The sequence below is a fragment of the Geospiza fortis genome, unplaced genomic scaffold (assembly GCF_000277835.1).
Source record: "Geospiza fortis unplaced genomic scaffold, GeoFor_1.0 scaffold381, whole genome shotgun sequence".
NCBI classification, from domain to species: domain Eukaryota; kingdom Metazoa; phylum Chordata; class Aves; order Passeriformes; family Thraupidae; genus Geospiza; species Geospiza fortis.
The window spans coordinates 200481-220476 of NW_005054348.1; the positions used below are offsets into that span (position 1 = coordinate 200481).

Sequence of the window (19996 nt, forward strand, 5' to 3'; positions counted from 1 at the left end):
TGGCTCTCTTGAGCCATCTTGACATCTAAAATTAAGCAAAGCATCCTCAAGCACATCTAGGAATGGATCTGGAAATAACTACAATGATATTTCTTGAGGAAAAAAAATACAATCTATGTTACACTTTGAATGTGCAGTGTGAGTGGTGAAGAGAAGTCAAAGTCCCAAGCGCCAGTACAGCATAGGTCATGAGTTTGCCAGTTAAGATTGTGAAGCACTGTCAGTGACCTCAAATACTGTAATGCTCAATCTTAGCCAGGTTGCAGTGCCATGGTGTATGAAATGAAATGAAATAAACATAGTGTAGAATTCCCATTCACACTCAATTTGTTTTCAACAAATAGCACAACTGCATTATCTCTGCCTTACTTTAAAAGCTGAAGTACAAAAATTCCCAAGTATCAGACATTACAAATTAGCATTTTGTCCAATATCTTTCTGGCAGCTCAAAAATGTAGAAGTAGAATACTCTAAATGCTATAAATGATCTATGCCTGCTACAAGGAAGAACATCCTAATTAAGTGAAATTTTTAATTCCATGAAAACCTGAATGTCATGCATGCTTTAGCTAAGCTTCCAAATAGAAGTGTTTGGGTATCATGGGAGTGCAGCGCATGAGTCAGAAAAGGCAGCCATCACTACGAACAGCTCAGCTCCACCAGATATCTCTGCATACCCTTGGGGCTAACAAGAAGCAACCTACAAATATGTATCACTTTGACCTGCTCCCAGAAGCCAGTGCAGTGGTATTTGGATGGGCAAATACATAAAAGATGTAAAGAATATATAAAATAGAAAATCGCAGAGGGTGGAACTACCGCAATGAACATATATGCTTTTTAAAAATTCCCAAATGCATTAAAATACATGATGATTCATGAACTGTGTGAAGTTCAAGCTAGTGAAGATTTGGGAGAACATCCCTAGGGACAGGTGATCCATCCCCTTATCAGACTTAGGGAACAGACCATTTGTGGCACAAACAACACATTTCTGCCAATAAGGAGCTGGCAAATGTGAAGCCTCCTCCAGTTGTTTTTGATATGTTTTATACATCTTTAGAAAAGAAAGAATCAGACCTCAACACTTTACAACTCCTGAAAATAGTAAAGTGTCTTTTGATAATGTAAGATCAGATAATTTTGCATAGAGGGACTGTGAAAGGAAAAGAAAAAACGCCTGATAACAAGAGGCTTGTAGAGCATATTTTAGCACAAGAATCTAGGAACCACCTGGAGGAAAATGAGGGTTTACAATCTCACATATAAATTTGAATAGTGGTGCATAGTCAGATGGGTAAGGGGTGAGTGAAAAACAGTTTATAAATAGTATGACATTGCTTGACCATCCCTACTGTATATAGGGTAGCATGATGATAACTATTTTTAAAATTATTGATGCTGCTGATTAGGGAAAAAAAGTTTAAAACTTCCTTTTGCTTCAATATTTGCATTCTGTAGAGGCAAACCAAGTGTACTTTGGGATTTCTACTCACTTTTTGATATATAAGGTTGATAATGAACCAAGACTTTTTAGAATATTCTTGCAGAATAAGTAAAGAAATATAATAATCAAGACAGCAAAATAAGAAAATGAAGTTGCACATAATTGAGAAAGTCACCAACTCTCTCAGAATATCTGTGTGCATATTCCTACTGCCAGAACCCTGTAGGCTATTTATTGTTTAGGTTACACAGGTCCACCAGTTCAGATCCTGGGAACTACTCAGGACTTTCCTATATTTGTTTAGCTTTAAACAGTGCCAGACTGATCTGCAGTTCACTTTTGTTGAAAGTGTGTTATGCAAGAGTAGGAAAAAGTGCTTCATGCACCATGGCCCCTGCCCTCAGATCTTCAGATCAGACATCTCTCACTGCCTATACCAGTACAGAAGTGATAAAACTTCTATCACAATTTTACATTGAAAAAGCCAAACATATTATAATGCATTTTGTTCCCTGTTCAGAGACTGACAGTGATTGGGTCTGTTCTACAAAGCCTTCTCCAGACTACCCATTGGCTCCTGTCTGGCTATCTCTTCTGACTTTTTGGTCCTTTTCATATGGAGTCTAATCCTGTATTATTGCAATTAACAGAGACTGGTCTCTGAAAAGCCAGCTTTCAGAGCTGTGAGGAGAGTTAATGGGACTGAGCTGTTTGTCTGCCACAGAATGACGCTTTCTACTGTGTTTCTGACTTAATTTTCCTCAAAACAGATGAAATATTACACCATTGTACTTCCTAAAAGTAATTCTGTGTCATTGGTCTTGTATTGTTCCTCTTCTGCAACCTATTATGTGCGCCTGTGTTCATAAATAATATATCCACTAGTGCATACAGCTAAAATTTTTGTGTGCATGGGTTTAAAGCAAATACAGCAACATATAAAATACAAATTAAATTGATGTCCACTGTACTTGTAACACAATTCTTAATATTTTATAGTGCATATTCCATTAAATAAATAATAACTAAATTGATTTATGCTACAATATGTGTATACATACACATTTTATGATACCTGTAAATAACATTTTAAAGCCTGTTCACACATCAAAGACAGGTTGTTTATTTCTCTGTTAGAACAATCCAAGGATTTAATTCTTCCTATTATGTAAACAGTGGTGACAGACACTTTCAAGGAAGCTTAACTTCAATAAAAATAATAGTTTCCCATTTTAAAATCAATACTAATATACCATAAATCCCCTGATGAACTCTGGCTTCCTTGCATGCTCTCACATTTTGTGTATTAGGGGCACAGCACTACTCTAGATATCAGAATATAATAATATGGCAATATATATAGATATAGATATATATTTAAATGTTAAAACATTTTTAGGTCAACTTGAGTAATGAATAAATTTCAATTATATGCTTCTTTCTATAAATAAAGGTAATTAATTTTCTTTGCAACATGGGTGGCTTTGTATGTGGGTAGCTAACCAGCAAAACAATTCCAGTATCTTTAGTTCAAAATCCAATTGTGACATAGATGAAGCTTTAACTTTTCTCTTTTTTGTACTAAAATTGTACTTGCAGTAGAGTTCAATATAATTTATGAGATTACTTTAGGGTAGACATTTTAAACAACTCATACAAAAGAGAATTTTTTTTAATGACAAGAAAGTTAGGTATAGTCTATTCATTTCTCAAGCAGACCTTTATGAATCACTTTAAAAGGACACTACAGCTGAAGACTGAAGAGCAATAGTTATCAACATTAAATAAAACATTCAGTGAAATATGTATAAATATTTCTTTATATGAACATAACACAAAATTAAATAGTTTAGTTACACAGACACCATTTAATATATTTCCACTGTTGTCAAAATCATCTGTAAACACCATCTTACACTGAATACAAAAGCAGCTTTAATATCAGTTCTGTATTCACAACACTGATGCCCCTTTGTAAAATAAGATACTTGTTTTATTTGCAGCAAAATAAGAGTCTAAGCAACAACAACAAAAAAGTTTTGGTCAGCTCAAAGGAGAATACAAAATAATCTTTCAACATGTAACTAAATCAGATATCAGATTTAGAGCAACAGTTTAAAGTACAATCCTTTCCCCAGGGGATCTCTGACATTTATAAATCATGTTTGGTGCAGACCACCTCACAAATACCAGGAAATACTGGTCATGTCTAAACTATAAATATTAAAGCCCTTTTAAAATTGTCTTTATCAAAAATTGCCAGGTTACAAATTGGCAATATCACATTTTTCACACCACTGAATAACCTGGCATCAAACGGATTTAGGTGCACTTCTGATGATTTTTAAAACAGGTTGTGGAAAAGAAACACTTTTTAGTGAGCATCCTTCACATGCAAAAATAAAGCATTTCTTTGAAACAAATCATTTGCATCTGAAGATCACCTGGGCAGACAGTGCAAGCAGCAGGGCTCAACCAACTTTTATCAGAAAGTTACAACTTGAACTTTCATCGGAAGCTGTAGAGGTACTGCACACAGGATCTGAGCTGGCTCTGAGAAGGGTGGTGCATCCCCATGGCGCAGCTCAGGATAGGGTGTTGCAGGAGCCATGTGTGCTTTGACAGCAGCACAGCCTTCCCAGCAGGACACGGGTCTGCTGCTGATGGTTGCACCCACCTGGCTCCTGAGCAGCTCCCTTTGGGCACTGGTACTGTGCAGCCCAGATCTGGGTTCTCATTATCCTATGCCCTAACAAGACAGCTTCATACTCTTCCCTGAATGTAGCCTTCAATTCCTTTCCCCTTTGTATCATTTAATGATCACTTGAGGAGAGACTCTGTGCTCAAGATTAAGGTTTTACTGGGCAAGTACCCAATTATAAAACTCTGTAAACTCACAGGCTATGTTTTGGTTTTCTCAGTTTGAAATGTGGACACCATGCTTTGGTTCCAGAGAAAAACTTGAATTTCAGGTGGCAAATAATGAACTATATACTTATAACATGATTTTTGAACTTTTAAAAAGTTTCAATCACATGTAATCATGATGGGGGGCCCCGTAAAACCTAGAACAAAAAGATCACCTCTTTCCTGGTATGTGTGTATTTTAGAGGTGTGAATGCATGCTACGCATACATACACACTCACGCACACACATATAACATCAGCTGCACACGTAGATACTCAGAAATCAGGAATAAGGGGTACAATTAACAATATATCAGAAGAGAAGTAGACAGGAAGCTCTACCGGGTCAACAAGAGGCAATTTTTCAACCTATACAGTGTCTCAAATAATTTCATAATCCTGTTTCACTAGCTTGCTACATCTGTACGTAACTTGAATTGAAAGTTGTTGGATTCCTTGGAAAAAGAAAAGTTGGGCTAGCTAGATGTGCTTACCTGAGATCCCAGAGCTGATTATAATCAAACAGCTGGGCACATCAGTAATGGGTTTATAATTGCTATACAGCTTCTCACAAATTCATAGGAAAACTTTATTAAATCTTTCACTCCTTAATAAAAATGTTGAAGTTTCTTAGTTTTTGCTGAATGTGGATTGACTTTTATATTAAACTGGATTTATTGAAAGGATTAATAAGCCCGGCAGCTGCTTTCATGTCTAAATCATAGAATCAGCACCCTGGAACCACCTTCCCTCCCCAACCCATCCTGTCTCATCCCTTACTACCTTGCCCATGCTGCCCTGTCCCATGCCATCCTGTTCTGTCCTATCCCACCCCATCCTGTCCCATCCCATCACATCCCTGCTTCGTTATTTTTTTATTTGTTTAAAAAATACTATTCTATGAAGCCTCCCTAGGGATCCGCTTATGAAAAATGACGGACTGCCTTTGCTGATACTGCTGTTTGCGTCGTTTTCGTTTGTCACACTGGCACAGCAGCAGCATCTTGAAAGTGTTTCTGAATGTTTTGTTACACAGTGCATAGCACATGGGGTTCACTGTGCTATTGATGTAGCAAAGCCAATACCCCAGGTGCCAGAAAGTTTTGGGGATACAGCTGCAAAAGGTGTTCACCAGAACCATGATGTTATACGGGGTCCAGGTAATGATGAAGGCAAACAAAATGGCACTGAGTGTCTGTGCTGCTTTCTTTTCTTTGATAAGTGACATTCGTTTTCGTTTTGTGATCTGACTTCTGGTCTTCAAGGCAAACTTTTTTGCCAGGGTTGCTTCCTTAAAGGACAAGGGCAGGGCTGTCGATGTCTTGGTGACTGATGAGATGCCATCAGAAGCTGTGGTTGTCTCTTCTGATTCTGGTTCAATTGGAAGCTTAGTAAAGCTCTTTTGGAAATTTCCACCATCCTGAATACCTTTAGGAGGGTGCAATTTTTTAGGTTTCTTTTCCTTCGATTCTGTGTCGGATTTCTGCAGCTCATCCCCTGACTCATGCAAATCTTCTGAGGAGGGTAGTTTTGTGGAATTGAGGATAGCACTGTGACCAGGGAGCTTCAGCACGATTGAATAGATGGCTCTGGTCTCTGCAGCTATGTCTTCTTCATCAGAGGAGGCTGAATTTTCAAGGGAGGCAGCAGCATCATTGTTGTTCCAGCTGTCACTGCTGCTATGCTCTTGGTCCCCCTGATCTGTGCTGGGCTCCCAGCTCTTCATTGTGAGCCAGAAGTGGCAGCGTCTGTATTTCTTTCGGGTGGAGCGTTTCATGTTCTGCCGCTGCAGCTCGTAGCTGCTGCAGCTCCGGGAACTGCCTGTCTGGTGCACGAAGCGCGCTGCCTCCGCTTCACTGCCCGAAGCCTGGAGCCCTGCTAACTCTTTGGTGCGTTTCTCTGTCTCCTTGTAGATCCTCCAATACAAAATACTCATAATGGTGACCGGCAAATAAAAGGCAGCTATGGCAGTGCCAAAAGTGATGATAGGTTCACTTAGAAACTGGATGAAACATTCGTCAGGAGGCACAGTCCTCTCTCCAACAAAATACTGCCAAAACAAGATGGCAGGGGCCCAAAGAACAAAAGAGACGATCCATGCTAAACCAATCATTACCCCAGCCCTTTTGGTTGTTCGTTTGGCTCTGTATGTCAGTGGCCTAGTAATGGAAAAATACCTGTCAAAACTTATCACGAGGAGGTTCATGACAGAGGCATTACTGGCGACATAGTCAATGGAGAGCCAAAGATCACAGGCCAAGCTTCCCAAGGCCCAGTGGTCCATGATGATGTATGTGGTATAAAGATTCATGGAAAGAACACCGATGATCAAATCTGCACAAGCAAGGCTCAACAAAAAGTAGTTGTTGACTGTTTTCAGTTGTTTGTTAACCTTAAACGCAACAATCACTAAGATGTTTCCTATAATGGTCACCAGTGCAAGGATCCCGGTGAGGAAAGCAATCAAAACTACTTGCCAGATAGTGTGTCCACCCAGAGGGTCTTTGCTTGTGGCATTTAGGGTCATGTTTGTTGATTCCACAGTGGAGAAAGGAAAACTCTCTGTGGTCTGAGGGAAGTCATAGCTGCCAATGAGTGATGCTGATTCATCAAGGAATCCCGGTCCATGCGAATCTCTCTTCCAGAAGGAGCTCACATTCGGTAAAAGGAGCGAGGATGAACTGCTATTATGCATGATCATTGTGGCTCTCTGACATAGTCTGTAGCAGAGAAAAACCAAACAAAAATCAAGTGAACAGGCGAAGATGTTAAATAATCGTCCTCATACTTGTACATAAAATCACTTTAGCACTTTGAAAGATGTCTTTAAAAAGCCAAGCTGCCTGTGACACATTTCAAGTCAAACCTGCATGTGAAATCCAGATTGTGATTAATCTGAACTCTTTACAGTGATCACATTGTGTTTCCTTATAAACATTCAATTACAGAGGAACCAAAATCCCAGGAGAATTTGAAAGTACAGTAGTATTAAAATTAAAACTCTAACTCTGAATTAAAACACACCCTGCAGGATCTGTCCTGAACTCAAAATCTCAAAAATCCTGGAGTCTTTAAAAATTAAGTTCCAATCATATGAAGCCACAGATCTTCCACGTTCCAATCAACACTGGTTCCCAGTGTTGATTGGAATGTGGAAGATCTGTGACCAGTACTATCCTGGCTCTAGCAAAACAGAGTCACAGCCTCTCTGCTGCATCCAGCTATAGCTGATGACAAACAAAATATTGTTCTGCCTTTCCTTGAACTATGGAGATACAAGTCAGCATAATTTCACTGTGTCAAGCTACTCTAACCTGTGAGGCTGCAAAACTCTTCTCATTTTCATCTACGTTTCAGCTATCTGATAAAAGTAGTAAAAGTTCTCATTAGCATTTTTTGCACATGCCACTATTCATTTTCTTGTGCATTTTTATACTTGGACTAAGGATTTTGCACATCTAATGACTTCAAAATTTCTTTGGGGGCAACACACGGTAAAAGTTCCTTTGAAATTATGGTCTCTAGAGTCAGAAAAAAAACCTTTGACAGATGTATGTCAAAGCAATCACTAAACACTTTAGGAAAATAGCAGAAAAAAGCATGAAAGGAATTAATAATTAAGCTTTAATCATTTCCCCCCAGTACTAACATAAAATGAAAACATGCTCAGCCTAGGAACTTGCAATTCTCTTATTTCTTGGCTTCTCTAGAGAGCTGACTGGATCCCTAGTAGTAAATGAATTATATCATCAAGAAGAAAAATTCAGATGAAAAAGTCCATCATTGACTGTAAACATTGAGCAAAATGTGCTGTCAATGTTTGTTTGTTTTCTAAATGTGAGTCCTTCCAGAGTCAATATATAATGGCATGAGATAATGAGTATGACAATACACTGATTTTACATAAAAATATTTAACCAAAAGAGGAGGGTTTGGTTATGTTTTTCTAATTAATTTCTAAATTCAGCTTTCCCTTGAAATGTACTTGGTTTTGTTATGAAGCCATAAGACAATGTGGGATTTTAAGTGGGGCAGTTTCTTTGACATATGCAGTAAATAGATCAGCAATTCCTTTCCTTTGCTTATGTAGGATAACTAACATAAACCTCTCCCCTATTTTGATATCTAGTGTAAATGAGGTTTTGTTAGGTTACAATGAAGATGCCATATTATTATTTAATTCAGTCCACTTTTAATGCATTCATCATCGTTTAACTCAGAATATGAACACAATAATAATGAATAAATATTGCTCTGGTAAATCACACAGTTAAATTTAAAGTCTTGTGCCTGATAGAATGATCGAAAACTCAGAGCAGCTCAGCTTCTAAAAAGAAAAATGGTAAGACAGGACTGCTGGAAACCATCCTTCTTGCAATGTTTTATTTAGGAAGCAGGCATTTTTTCCAGAGCTGTCAGACAGGATGAGGTCAAAACCAGAATAGTATGAGAGAGATCTCAAATAATGATATTTGCTAAATATATGCCAGAAATTATTAATGTTATAGGGTGCAGACCTTTCTTCTCTCACACTGGGGACGGAGAACAGAGGATGAAAGCCAGAAAGCATCCACTCTGCAGCCATAAATTTCTGAAACCTCTGTAAGGCAACAGCCAATCCAGTCCAGTATTGGTTGAGAACTCTGACAGGTACATTTAGATGGCAATGATATCATTATGCTGCTTTTTCATTAAAAAAAGACAAGTTGGCATCTTCTAGCACACAAGAAAAGATCAGGAAGAATGTATCAATAAAGGAGATCAAACTTCCATTAAAATGGGTAGAAAAAAAAAATCACTTAGAAGTGATGGTAAAAAATAATGGTATTACTAAGAAATAAAAATAGTTAACAGTTAGGTAGTAGTTCCCATTTTCACTGTATAACACAACCATGAACTAATCTGAGTGTTAGTCTTGGAAGTCCAAAACAAATACCATAAGAGATAAGATACAAATAATCTTGCAAAATTAATATGCAAATGCCACAGTATCTATCAGTAAGTCCATAAACCAATTGTGAATTCAATTTAACTGTAGACTTTGAAATGGAGTTCCAATTGAAATGTAATGATAAATCCTTTCAGAAATGCCATGATTCAAAAGACTCATCATGAGGAGTCCTGGGTTCATCATAATTCAACTGCAGTCTTTCAGACACTGAAAAAGTGTTGGAACCAAAACTTTCTTTCTCAGGTCAGTTCTTTCACATCTGGGCTTCAAAGTCGCTTCTCTAAGTCATTGTTTCAATGAAGATCTGAACAGTCTTTAGCAGTCCAGTAACTGAGGAAAAGGAGAAACTGAGAACAACTCACCATCTGTCTCCTGCTGTCCAGTGCAATCCTGCATCTGTAATTTGGTTTTTTAAACTCTGCAGGGATTAGAGGGAACCCTAAACTCACATTGGCCACACTATTTGATAAAATGGAAGTGCCAGTGGGGTGATTAGTACAGTCTTTGTTATTCTGCCTCTTCTACAAGCTCCAGTAATTAAGCCATTTAATTCAATTAAAAAAAAAAGTATTAACCATATGTCCATCTGCACAGAAAAAAGAAAATATCACTACCACTACCACCACCAGTACAACATACCAGATCAGCGCAACTGGATTTTCTTGCCTTTAGGAAACCAAGGCAAGCTACATTATCCATCATTTTCCAAAGCTGCCATGCTGTTTCTGCTTTCTGCATAAGTGCTGCAGGGATAGAGCGTCCTGGGTTTGACAAGATGACAGCGGGATTCGCAGTGCAGCCGCCAGCACCTGCCCAGCAAGCCAAGCTCTGACAGAATGATGTATGACCAAGTGGGAAACCAGCCACACAAACCTCAGTAAAACAAACAGTGCAGCACTGCCTGAGTGAGGAAAACATATCAAACTGTGAAATGATTATAGGTTTACATAGCATGATAAGATTTACAAATCATTGGTATGATACACTACATTACAATTTCAAGGCAGGGAGTAGCAAAGGAAACTTCTTTTAGCCTAAGAATATATAATTACTTACCTAAGATCATAGTAATGGTATTCCCTGTGGGTTTGAGTATTTTTGTTCTTGTTTTTGCTTTTATGAAGGACACAGGCCAGAGATCATCAGACACAGTGTACACTTCCCAGGATTATTCAGGAAAAGTGTAGGCCCAGTACAGGCAATGACTATATAGACTTTCATACACATCCAGCCAGCACACCCCTGCTCTCTGCCCAGCCAGAGGGAGTGAGATTTTTGACATCCCACTAACACTGACTGGAAGGGTAGGAGAAAGCATCTACAAAAATGGTCAATGATTTCAATAAATGGGTATAACCCAGATTTAAAAGCTCAAATTTTGACTAGTGTAATTTATTGCACATTGTTCTAAATAGAAAGCAAAACAGAATAAACAGCAGTAACAGTTCTGTCACAAATTTTCAGTGCATTTAATTTCTCTCTGCTTACTTCAAATTTAAATGCTTTTGTAAATACACCTCATTTTACCAAAATTTTTCTTTTCCTTAAACCTTCCTATTCAAGAAGTCTATTTTTCTTGCTGTCTTTAAAGGGCTCCAAGAAGCATTTTCTGGGAAGTGAGATGGCAACTTATGAGCTTGGCTATCTGTAAGCTCAAAATAGCATGCCTTTATGGCTGAAGAATTTCACATTGCATCTGTTTACACAGACAAGAAAATTGCTTACCTTATTTTTCCATTTTCTTCTGAACTGCTCTGATTTACACATTAGCCTAACAGCAGAGAGCTCCATGCAGTGATTTTATAAAAGTCCTTTCTAACACAGAGAAAGGAAGCCTTCAGAATGCTTAATACAGTCACCTAAACTAGCACATATACTTTGTTCCAAAACTATTATTTGGTAAAATAAAAATATATATTTGAATTACAAGGTTTTCCTAAGATTATTGGCAAGATTATGTATAACAATTTTTCAAAACACACAGTGGTTTTTTTTGGGTTTTTTTTGTTTGTTTTTCCTCAAAATACAGTGGATTTTTTCAAAATACAATAAAGCATTTTAAAAGCTTGTAATAGAAGATTAAAGCATTCACAGTTCTATATTTATAGTAGCTCATATCAATTGAAGGTAGTGTAGCAAAGTAAAGGATTCTATATGAATGCTTATGTGGCAACAGGAAGCACAGTGTAATTATCAGTGAACACAACCTCAGATTTACCATAACTAAATTACACTTATATTAAATACTTTACACTAAATATAGTTTAGTTTCTTTGAAGAATGAGAATACAGAACCACAGAAATCAAGCACACCAGGAAAAATCCTGGCCACTTTCTTGCGCATTCACAGTAGATAAAAACAGATTGTCATATACTTATATATGTATGTATATATACACATAAGTATATCTACATACAAATGTATATCACATATAGTGTGATGAGTAGATGTATACAGAGCTGCTGATGAAAGTTTATGTGCATGTATATATATATATATAAAGTATATGTATATATATATATACTTATGTATATATACACACACATATATCTGCAGCTATATATACACATAATTTTGTCACATTATTCCAAATATTGTTATAAAGGAAGACTATATATTTCACTAATTAGCTATCAACTTGATAGCTATCAACTTGATACAGATAATGTTCAGTCAAACATATCGCAGTAACACTTCAACTCAAATGCTTCCATTTTGCATCCATAAATATATTTTGTTTTCTAAATTCACCTAAATTAAATGCCAGTGCTTTAAAATTAATGAATTAGATTTGCTCATTATTTGCTTACTCTATTTGTGCTGCTAGTTTGAAGTCTAGCATGAACAAATTAGGAACTCATTTCTCTAGCCACACGGATCCTTTTCATTACATTGAAGAGTGTATAGAGAACCCAATGCATAGCACCGAGCTACCTGATCCATGTCCCTTGCAGCCCTGCAGTCAGAGGAAAGGAGCATCCCTCCTGGGGGGCAGAGGCAAGGGGATGCTACCTCAGTGCTCCTGCTGGGACATCTAAGGATGGCAGACTGGGAGTACCTGAGTCTGTGTACCTGGCATGGCCAGGAAACACACTCTAAAACTGGGCCATGGCAAGAGCCTCTTCTGTGCCTTAATTTGCCAGTTAGCTTTGGCCAAACATCTACCATCTTCTTTACTAGGACTGAGAGACTTAGGTTCATACTGCCCAGCTGTACCTGTCACATCCTCTGGGGACGTGGTTGCTTAAACTGTGTTTGCTTTTACAGAATTTGCTCTTCCAAACACCTTACTTCTTGTAGTATGAACCCTTCACTGAGGGTTTTTATATCATGATAGAAATATAACTTTGAAGAGTAATGTATTTTAATGGCCAGTGACTTCAGTGGAAACATCTGCTTATTTACATGGTCTCAAAAATAAGTATTTTGTTGCCATTAGGGCTAGAGAAGAAAAATCTCAGATGTTGCATCTGTGCAAAAATCCAGATATGCATTTCTGATCTCTTTCACTTAAGACTTCCATCAAAGATTGAATTTATCGTACAACATGCATAATTTTCTTGCAGAATTTTTTTTACAAATATGCCATCTATAACAAGCACACATCCTTGTCTGCATAGTTAAAGGACAGTGATTTTCACAGATTTACTGAATAAGTGTTTCTGTGCTATTTATTATTTATTTACTCCATGACCCAACACTCATTCACACCCTGAATTTCAGTTTCAAAATAATCCTATCTTGAAATCCTCTAAAATGATACCCAGAAGTTTCAGAAATGAACTACTAATCTCACCTCAGGGCAGTGCAAGTTTCTCACATATAACAGCAGCAGAATTGCCAAAGGAAAGGCACGTATCTCTCTTGGACAAGTGCACTTAGTGGTTATTCTCTAAATGATTCATATAGAACAAGGTGAAACATTCAAAAGCCTGAGTTTGGACATGTCTAGAGTTTTCAAATGCTTGAAAACAACAGCAAATCAAGTCTTGCCTAATTAAGATTACAGTAAATATTGACTACCAGTTCAGTTAAATCTATGAAGTACAATTCTAAAGAGAGGAAATTATCTAAATTCCGGACAGTTTCAGTGAGCTTTATTAGAATTACACCCCATCTGTCTAATTGACATTGGAGGAAACAGACATGCAGCCTGAAGTTAGTAAGAATTACAAATATTAGGAGTTTTACTCAGTTTGAGCAAACCACTGCAAACTGACTTTGCAGGTATGTGGGGACAGGAAAGTTTGGAAAAAGGATTTATTACTACACTGAACATAAATATAGAATTAGATTTAAATGAAAGAAGAATACATGGCATTCAATTATCTCCTCTAGTGAGTAGTGCATATTTTCCCCTTTGCATAAAACCTTCATCTTAAAGATTTTGTTTCAGTCTTTTATTATGTATGCACTTTTTAATCCAGGATTGATTCATATTTTGTTCATTAGTATAATGTTGGATCAGAGTTGTGATCTAGATTTTCAGCTCTCTCTTTATGAAACACTGCCCATTGACTCCACAGATAATCCTCCCAATGAGATATTTAAAATTACATTAAAATTTTCACTATGTGAAATAAAGTAATGGGAATTCTTAGGCTTAATTATATCATTTTCCCAGATGTTGTTAAATGCTAGAATGCTTAGAATCAACATGGAAAATAGTGCCTAAGGAGAAAAAAAATCAAGCCTTGTAATGATTTCTCCTCTTTTACTGAAATGGCATTGTCCTCTAGGAAAATAATCAGGTTTGAGTATATTGATATTGAGAAGAACTTGGTATCAATTCTAGATAAAGTAAAAAAATGATGTTATATTTCTTATCCTGCCCTACTTTTCTTAATACTTGCATGCATTTAAATTCCATATTTAATGTGAATGATAGACATTAAGCATGTTCACAGGGAATAAACCTCATAGGCAGACCTCTTTACTATCTTAAATGGTACTGCTTTAAAATGAAGTAATCAACTGATTATGCCTTAAAAATAAATAAAATTTTGCTTTTTCTGTTTGCTCACTTCACAATACACCTCCAGAGAAAATCAGAACACTGTACAAACACTTTTCAAGTATCAAAAAATTCACAGAGCCTGGAAACTGAGCTCTAAAGAAGCTCACCTGACACCTGACACAATCTTTTCAATTTCATTTGTCTGCAAGAAGAAAATGAAATGACAAAAATGTCTGTCAAGCCCTGAAACCAGAAAATGGAAAATATTTTTTTCTGGAAATCTTTCTCGTGGTGGGAAAAGAAATAGCCCAAACAATAACAACAAAAACAGAACTGTAAAAAAGCCCCCTCAAATCACAGATTTTCTGCTTTTGCAAACAATATATTTTTTACCTTCAGAAACTAATTTCATTTTCTCTCAGCTTAAAGCTGAATCTCAGATATTTTGTAACAAAAAGTGTTGAAAGAACATGAGTTCCATTCCATTGTTCATTGAGTGAAAATTATAAAAATGTTTGTGTTTCCATCAAGGCCTGGCACAGAGCCATCCAAGTCTCTGGATACAATGTCACATTTACCTGGTGTCAGGTCCTGTTATATGAAAGATCTCTAACATGCATCATTTAAACGTGTTAAAAAACATGAATTTGATCTTCCCTGGAGTGTCAGAGAATCTGAACGTTTCCAAATTGAACTATTGCTGACCACTGGGTTTTCTACTGTAAGTATGGCACTGCATGCAAGTATTAAAAGAGCAGACTATCTGCTTTGGCTTTTGTTGATGATAGATAGTGTGGCAACTTAGCATAAGATGAAGTAAAGTGACTTGAAAAATGCTAGGAAATTCTCTATTAAGGGAAATTTACTGTTATTGGCTTTGGTGATTGAAATATTACTGCTATCTACTGTGGCAAACCCAAAACTCCCACACAGGACAGATGGTTTACTTAAAAAGTGAAAGGAAAAAAAAAACCACAACCCTGTTAAGAGGTTTCAGCTAGAGAAGAGAAATCACTAAGAAAAAGCTACTGGCTAGCGAAATCTACATATCTTTTTGGACACAAACTATTTCTAGGGAAAAGAAAATTTTATGAGAAATTTTGTGTCAGAATGTTGTGATTTTAATATAAAACACTGCTTATTATTTTGTCTAAACAATGCCTTAAAGCATGCAATCATAATAACGTGTTGAAGCATTTTTCTTGGTGTCAAGTTATCACAGCTGGTCAGAAAATAACATTTTCAGTGTATTTATTTATTTGTTTTACAGAATGGAAATTCTTATAATCTGAGATTTGGGGATATCTTTTCACACTGATAAGCTTATGAACTGTGCTAGTAATTTATTGGAATGGATTTATTGCTGGGGAAGTAAAGAGTTCTGTGTGCATCCTTTTTATGTATTAAATTTCTTTAATAGACTTGCAAACAAAATGCTATTTTATGGCTTAAACAGTGAAACACCATGGTAAAAAATGATTAACAAAGGGAAGATACTTTTTGTTGCAACATCTCACTCAAAATATTTTAATAAATACTTTGTTTCTTTATTCACCAGTATGTTTAATGTCAATCTTTCCATCTATTTAAAAGTGCAGTTTAACACTCACTAGGTGGCACAATAGTTATTCAGAAGCAAAAGTCTGGACTTTGCAACAAAATCTTAACCAGTCTCTAATAAAGGCTTTGTCTTAGAAATTACAAACTAAATTATATCTATATTATATCTATATCTTGATAGGGACAGCAGATAAAGTAAATGCATGTCATTCAAGTACTGGTCCCAGTCAAACTAGGAGCCAAATTGCAGAAAACTGTGTTCCCTGAGGTAGTTCAACTTCAACTCTTTTTTTCTTCCCCATTGGAATAGACACATCTGCAAGTCCTAGTGGAATTCTGTAGATTAATCAAAATTGTCCATTCCAAACTTCAACCGTCTCTATGCATGCTGCCAGGAATTTGTAAAGTCTCTGGGAAATCGATGGTGGCAAGCACTGTGGATTTTAATGCATGCAAGCCATTGTTCTTTAGTGAGATACAGACAAGTAATCAAATAATGCTCCAATGCTGTGCTCCTTTTTTAGGCTTTGTTTGCAGGGCTTGTGGGTTTCTTGTGGTTGTTCATTCTTTTGAGCTAACAGAGGAAAGATGTGCCCAAGTGGGCATGTCACTAAATGGAGACATCTGCAATGAAAGCAGACTTGACAGAGAGGGAGGAGGCACTAAAGAAAAAATAATTTTTAGCTATTCTACACAAATGCCTGTTGGTAGCCCTGATGACAGGGTCCTCTTCCTACTAAGATTTAACTGGGTTTGCTTGACTATCTCCTTTTCTGCCCATTTGAGATGTATCCCTACAACCTAAAGGTTTTGAACTACAGTTTAAAAAAATCAGTGCTAGTATAGAGAATATACATTCACAAGGCAGTGATTTTATTCTGTGTGCAAAATGGATCTGCTCCAGCAATTCACTGCAGTTACACCACAGAGTATTGATTTCTTTAAGACCCTCTTGTCTGATGGTTTTAGGAGTTTTGTAGTAAAAGAGGCATAAGGCTGAGGATGGAAAATGAAGGACTCAAGGTTAAGAAAGTTAAATGTGGAAGTCAATGTATTCCTAATTCTGTCTCAGGATCTCTATACACTATGGGAAGAGTGATGTATGCAGATCTTTAAAATAATATCACCTTCCCTTGAAAGGGTAGTGCAAAGCTGAATTTAGTAAATCACAGGCATTCCTCAACTTTTGTCTATGCAACTTTGTAAAATGAAGTATCTTGAACTATATCTTTGAAGGGTTTTGTCTACACAATTCTAAAATGTTAGGATCATTGCATCAACAAAAAAAGACCATTTTTAAATCCAGCAACATTTTCATCTATTACACTACAAGTTTTCTATTCACTATCTAGCTAACACAGTCACGGTACTCTGCAGTCCCTCCTTGTTTCTGTTTCTGAGGATCTGGGCATTCTGTACATGGCAAATAGAAAGACATGGAGACATAATTACATCAGCTGTAAAGGTTGCTATCTAAGTAACAGGATTTTGCTTCTAAAATAAGAAGGTTGAGTGGACTCATGATTGTTTGCATTTTTTCTTTCAAGCCTATAAAGCCTGCATTTTGTAAACCCATTACAGTCTAGGAGAAGCAAAAAAAGACTTAAAATCAGGAGTCCTACATAAATTACAAGGAAAATATTTCTCCTAGTTTTGACAGGGTTGCTCAATTGGCAAATATAATATGCTATTTTCAGAAACAAAGTAGAAAGCTAGAAGAAAGAGAATCTGTACCTGGAAAAAATATCTCCTGCTCTACAAGGTCATAAGTATTTTCATGCTTGAACTAAGAGTAGGGATACATGCTGCACATCATTTCACAAAGTCTCATTGCCTCAAAAAAGGAGCAATAATGCTGCATTATTTCCCTCCATTCCTCTGAATCTTCCAGCTGCCCCACTTTTATGCTTTGATTTGCCAGGGAGCTGTACTTCTAGGCTGCTGTGGGTCTAGCCGACCAATTATTTTTTAGAATCAGAAAAGAATTCTCTATTTGGTTGCCACTCAGGAGGGTATTTTGTTTTGTTGTTCCTTTAATCTTTCTTGGCAGTCCTACAGGGATAAATGTGGGTAAAAGCTCCTAGGACTGAGTAGTCTTAATTAGGTTAGTATCTGCAGCAATCCATGGACAGACTCCAGAGAAGATAAAATGGTTTTGGATTTCTACTGGTGGACATCAGAGAGGAGGACAAATTTAAACCTCACTTGCTGCTATTGGTACCTTCTTGCCACATTTCTTGCAGGATTAAAGGTTTGCTATAGAAAGGCCAGTGCAGGCTTTTTCTTTTGTTTTCCTGCACAACCTGAGTTACAGCTCTCAGAGGTGTTTCAAACTCAGTTTGCAGGACTTGCAAGCTGGATCCTAGCGTTCAGCAAGAAGTGTGTACTGCAGTGTCACTATGTTCTTAACAAACTGTCCTGTGTGCCAGGGCACGTCCTTTGGAGAGAATGAGGTGTGGCTAGGGTTTGCATCCAGGGCAGGGGTACCAGGAGAAGAGTGGAATGGTCCGGACTAACTGCACATGCTTGTGAATGCTTGTGTGCTAAAAGCTCCTGCATGAAATTTCACTGCACAAACATAACCAGTGTAGATAAAGATAAAAGGGACACAAATTATAAAATACAATACAAAGATGTGTGATAGTGCAATGTTGTAACTCCTTATGGGAAGCTGAAGTCAGCAGGTAAAGCAGGGAGGGCATGCAGGCAATCCATCCTTTGGGATAACGATTCTTATAACTGAAAGTAGCAACAGAATCACTCGAAGGAAAAAGGCATTTCCACTAGCTGGAGCAGCAATTCTCTGTCATCAGTTCTTCTTCCTATGGTGCTCTCATGGCTATGAGAAAGGTTATTACAACCACACACAGTCAGGAGAGGAGTCCAGGTACAATGGACTGAACAGGTTAAGAACAGCTGGGGCTTGTAACCCTCTTCTACAGAAAAAAGCATCTTCAGCAATGAATTACTCAAGAGAAAAAATTGCTTGAAAATGGCTGGAAAAATGCCACTTTCCTAAGAACTGAAATTTTTTGTTTGTCACAGCAGAAATACAGATTCGAAGAGTAGGAAGAGAAGACCAAAGGTTCTGTTAATATCAGAATTTTATATCAGAACAAGACAAGCACACAGAGTTGTTTTGGCATATATTATAAACAAATCAATGTCTTATTTCTCCTATGTCTGACAACAAAAGTGCCAGTGATGATCTTAGTGAAGAGAAGGAAGAAGCCACACTGCCACCCAGGCTTTCAGGAAACCCATGCTTTTTGTTAAATAAATACATAAATCCCTCACCCACTTGCATCACTTCTATACCATTTCAGCTGAGACTTGAGATCTGATCGCAGATGCTTGGTATGGTAGCATGAGGAACAGAGCTAAAATGAGAATCAGGTTTCCAAAGAGACCAGGCATTTTGGCAAAGCCAATGAAGCTGTGAGCCAGAGCCAGGTGATGGCAGATAAACACGTGGGCTTCTGAGTCAAGTCCTGCTTTCTGCCATCCCAGCTGCTGCAGACAAAGCAAATCCACCATGCTTGCTCCTGAAGAAGTCATGGCACAGGACCTCTCTGATTCATTATCATTTTATGAGAGAAAGGAGGCAAGGAGACCTGAATCTCAATAAAGTAGTTAGATATTAAAAGTGACAGATGAGAAAAAGAATGCATTTCCAGGCTTAACCTCACATCAGTCAATGGTGGTAGCTGGGAGCCTCAATGTGTCCTTGCTACCAGGGAGGCCATGGTTGCTGGAGAAGGAGGAGGAGTTTATGTTACTTCAGCAAACTCACGGGCACAAGGAAAATACACTGGATTTATCTGTGTCACCTGAAATACAGGGGCAGAGGGCATCTGGAAGGAAACAAGCTGGCTGCTCAAGTGGCTCCATGCTGAAATACCACAGAAGACCTGGAGTCCACATCCCAGATGGCTTCTTTATATTTTTTCCTTGGAAGTGATATTCATATTTTAGTGAGAAGTAAAGGCAAGGGATATAGCAATGTTATTAGGAAAGTGAACACGTTAATGTTTTGTAAACATTTGGAAAACCTGGATCTTCAGGAGATCAAACACTTGTAATGTAGTACTGGTAGCACTAGACAGGCAACTTTGAGCAGTGTAGGAATGAACCTGGGCTGCTATATTTATGCATATCATCAACAGAGCACAC

General features: G+C 37.4%; 1 protein-coding gene across 1 annotated transcript in view; it reads right to left on the bottom strand.

Moving 5' to 3' along the window:
* Positions 1-1988: 1988 nt before the first annotated feature.
* CHRM3 (cholinergic receptor muscarinic 3) overlaps positions 1989-19996 on the bottom strand; it is a 180966-nt gene continuing 162958 nt past the window's right edge. Inside the window, exon 3 of the mRNA XM_005423189.2 lies at positions 1989-7074. Coding sequence (XP_005423246.1) covers positions 5253-7055 — 1803 coding nt within the window. The 5' untranslated portion in view covers positions 7056-7074 and the 3' untranslated portion in view covers positions 1989-5252. The remainder of the gene's footprint in view (positions 7075-19996) is intronic.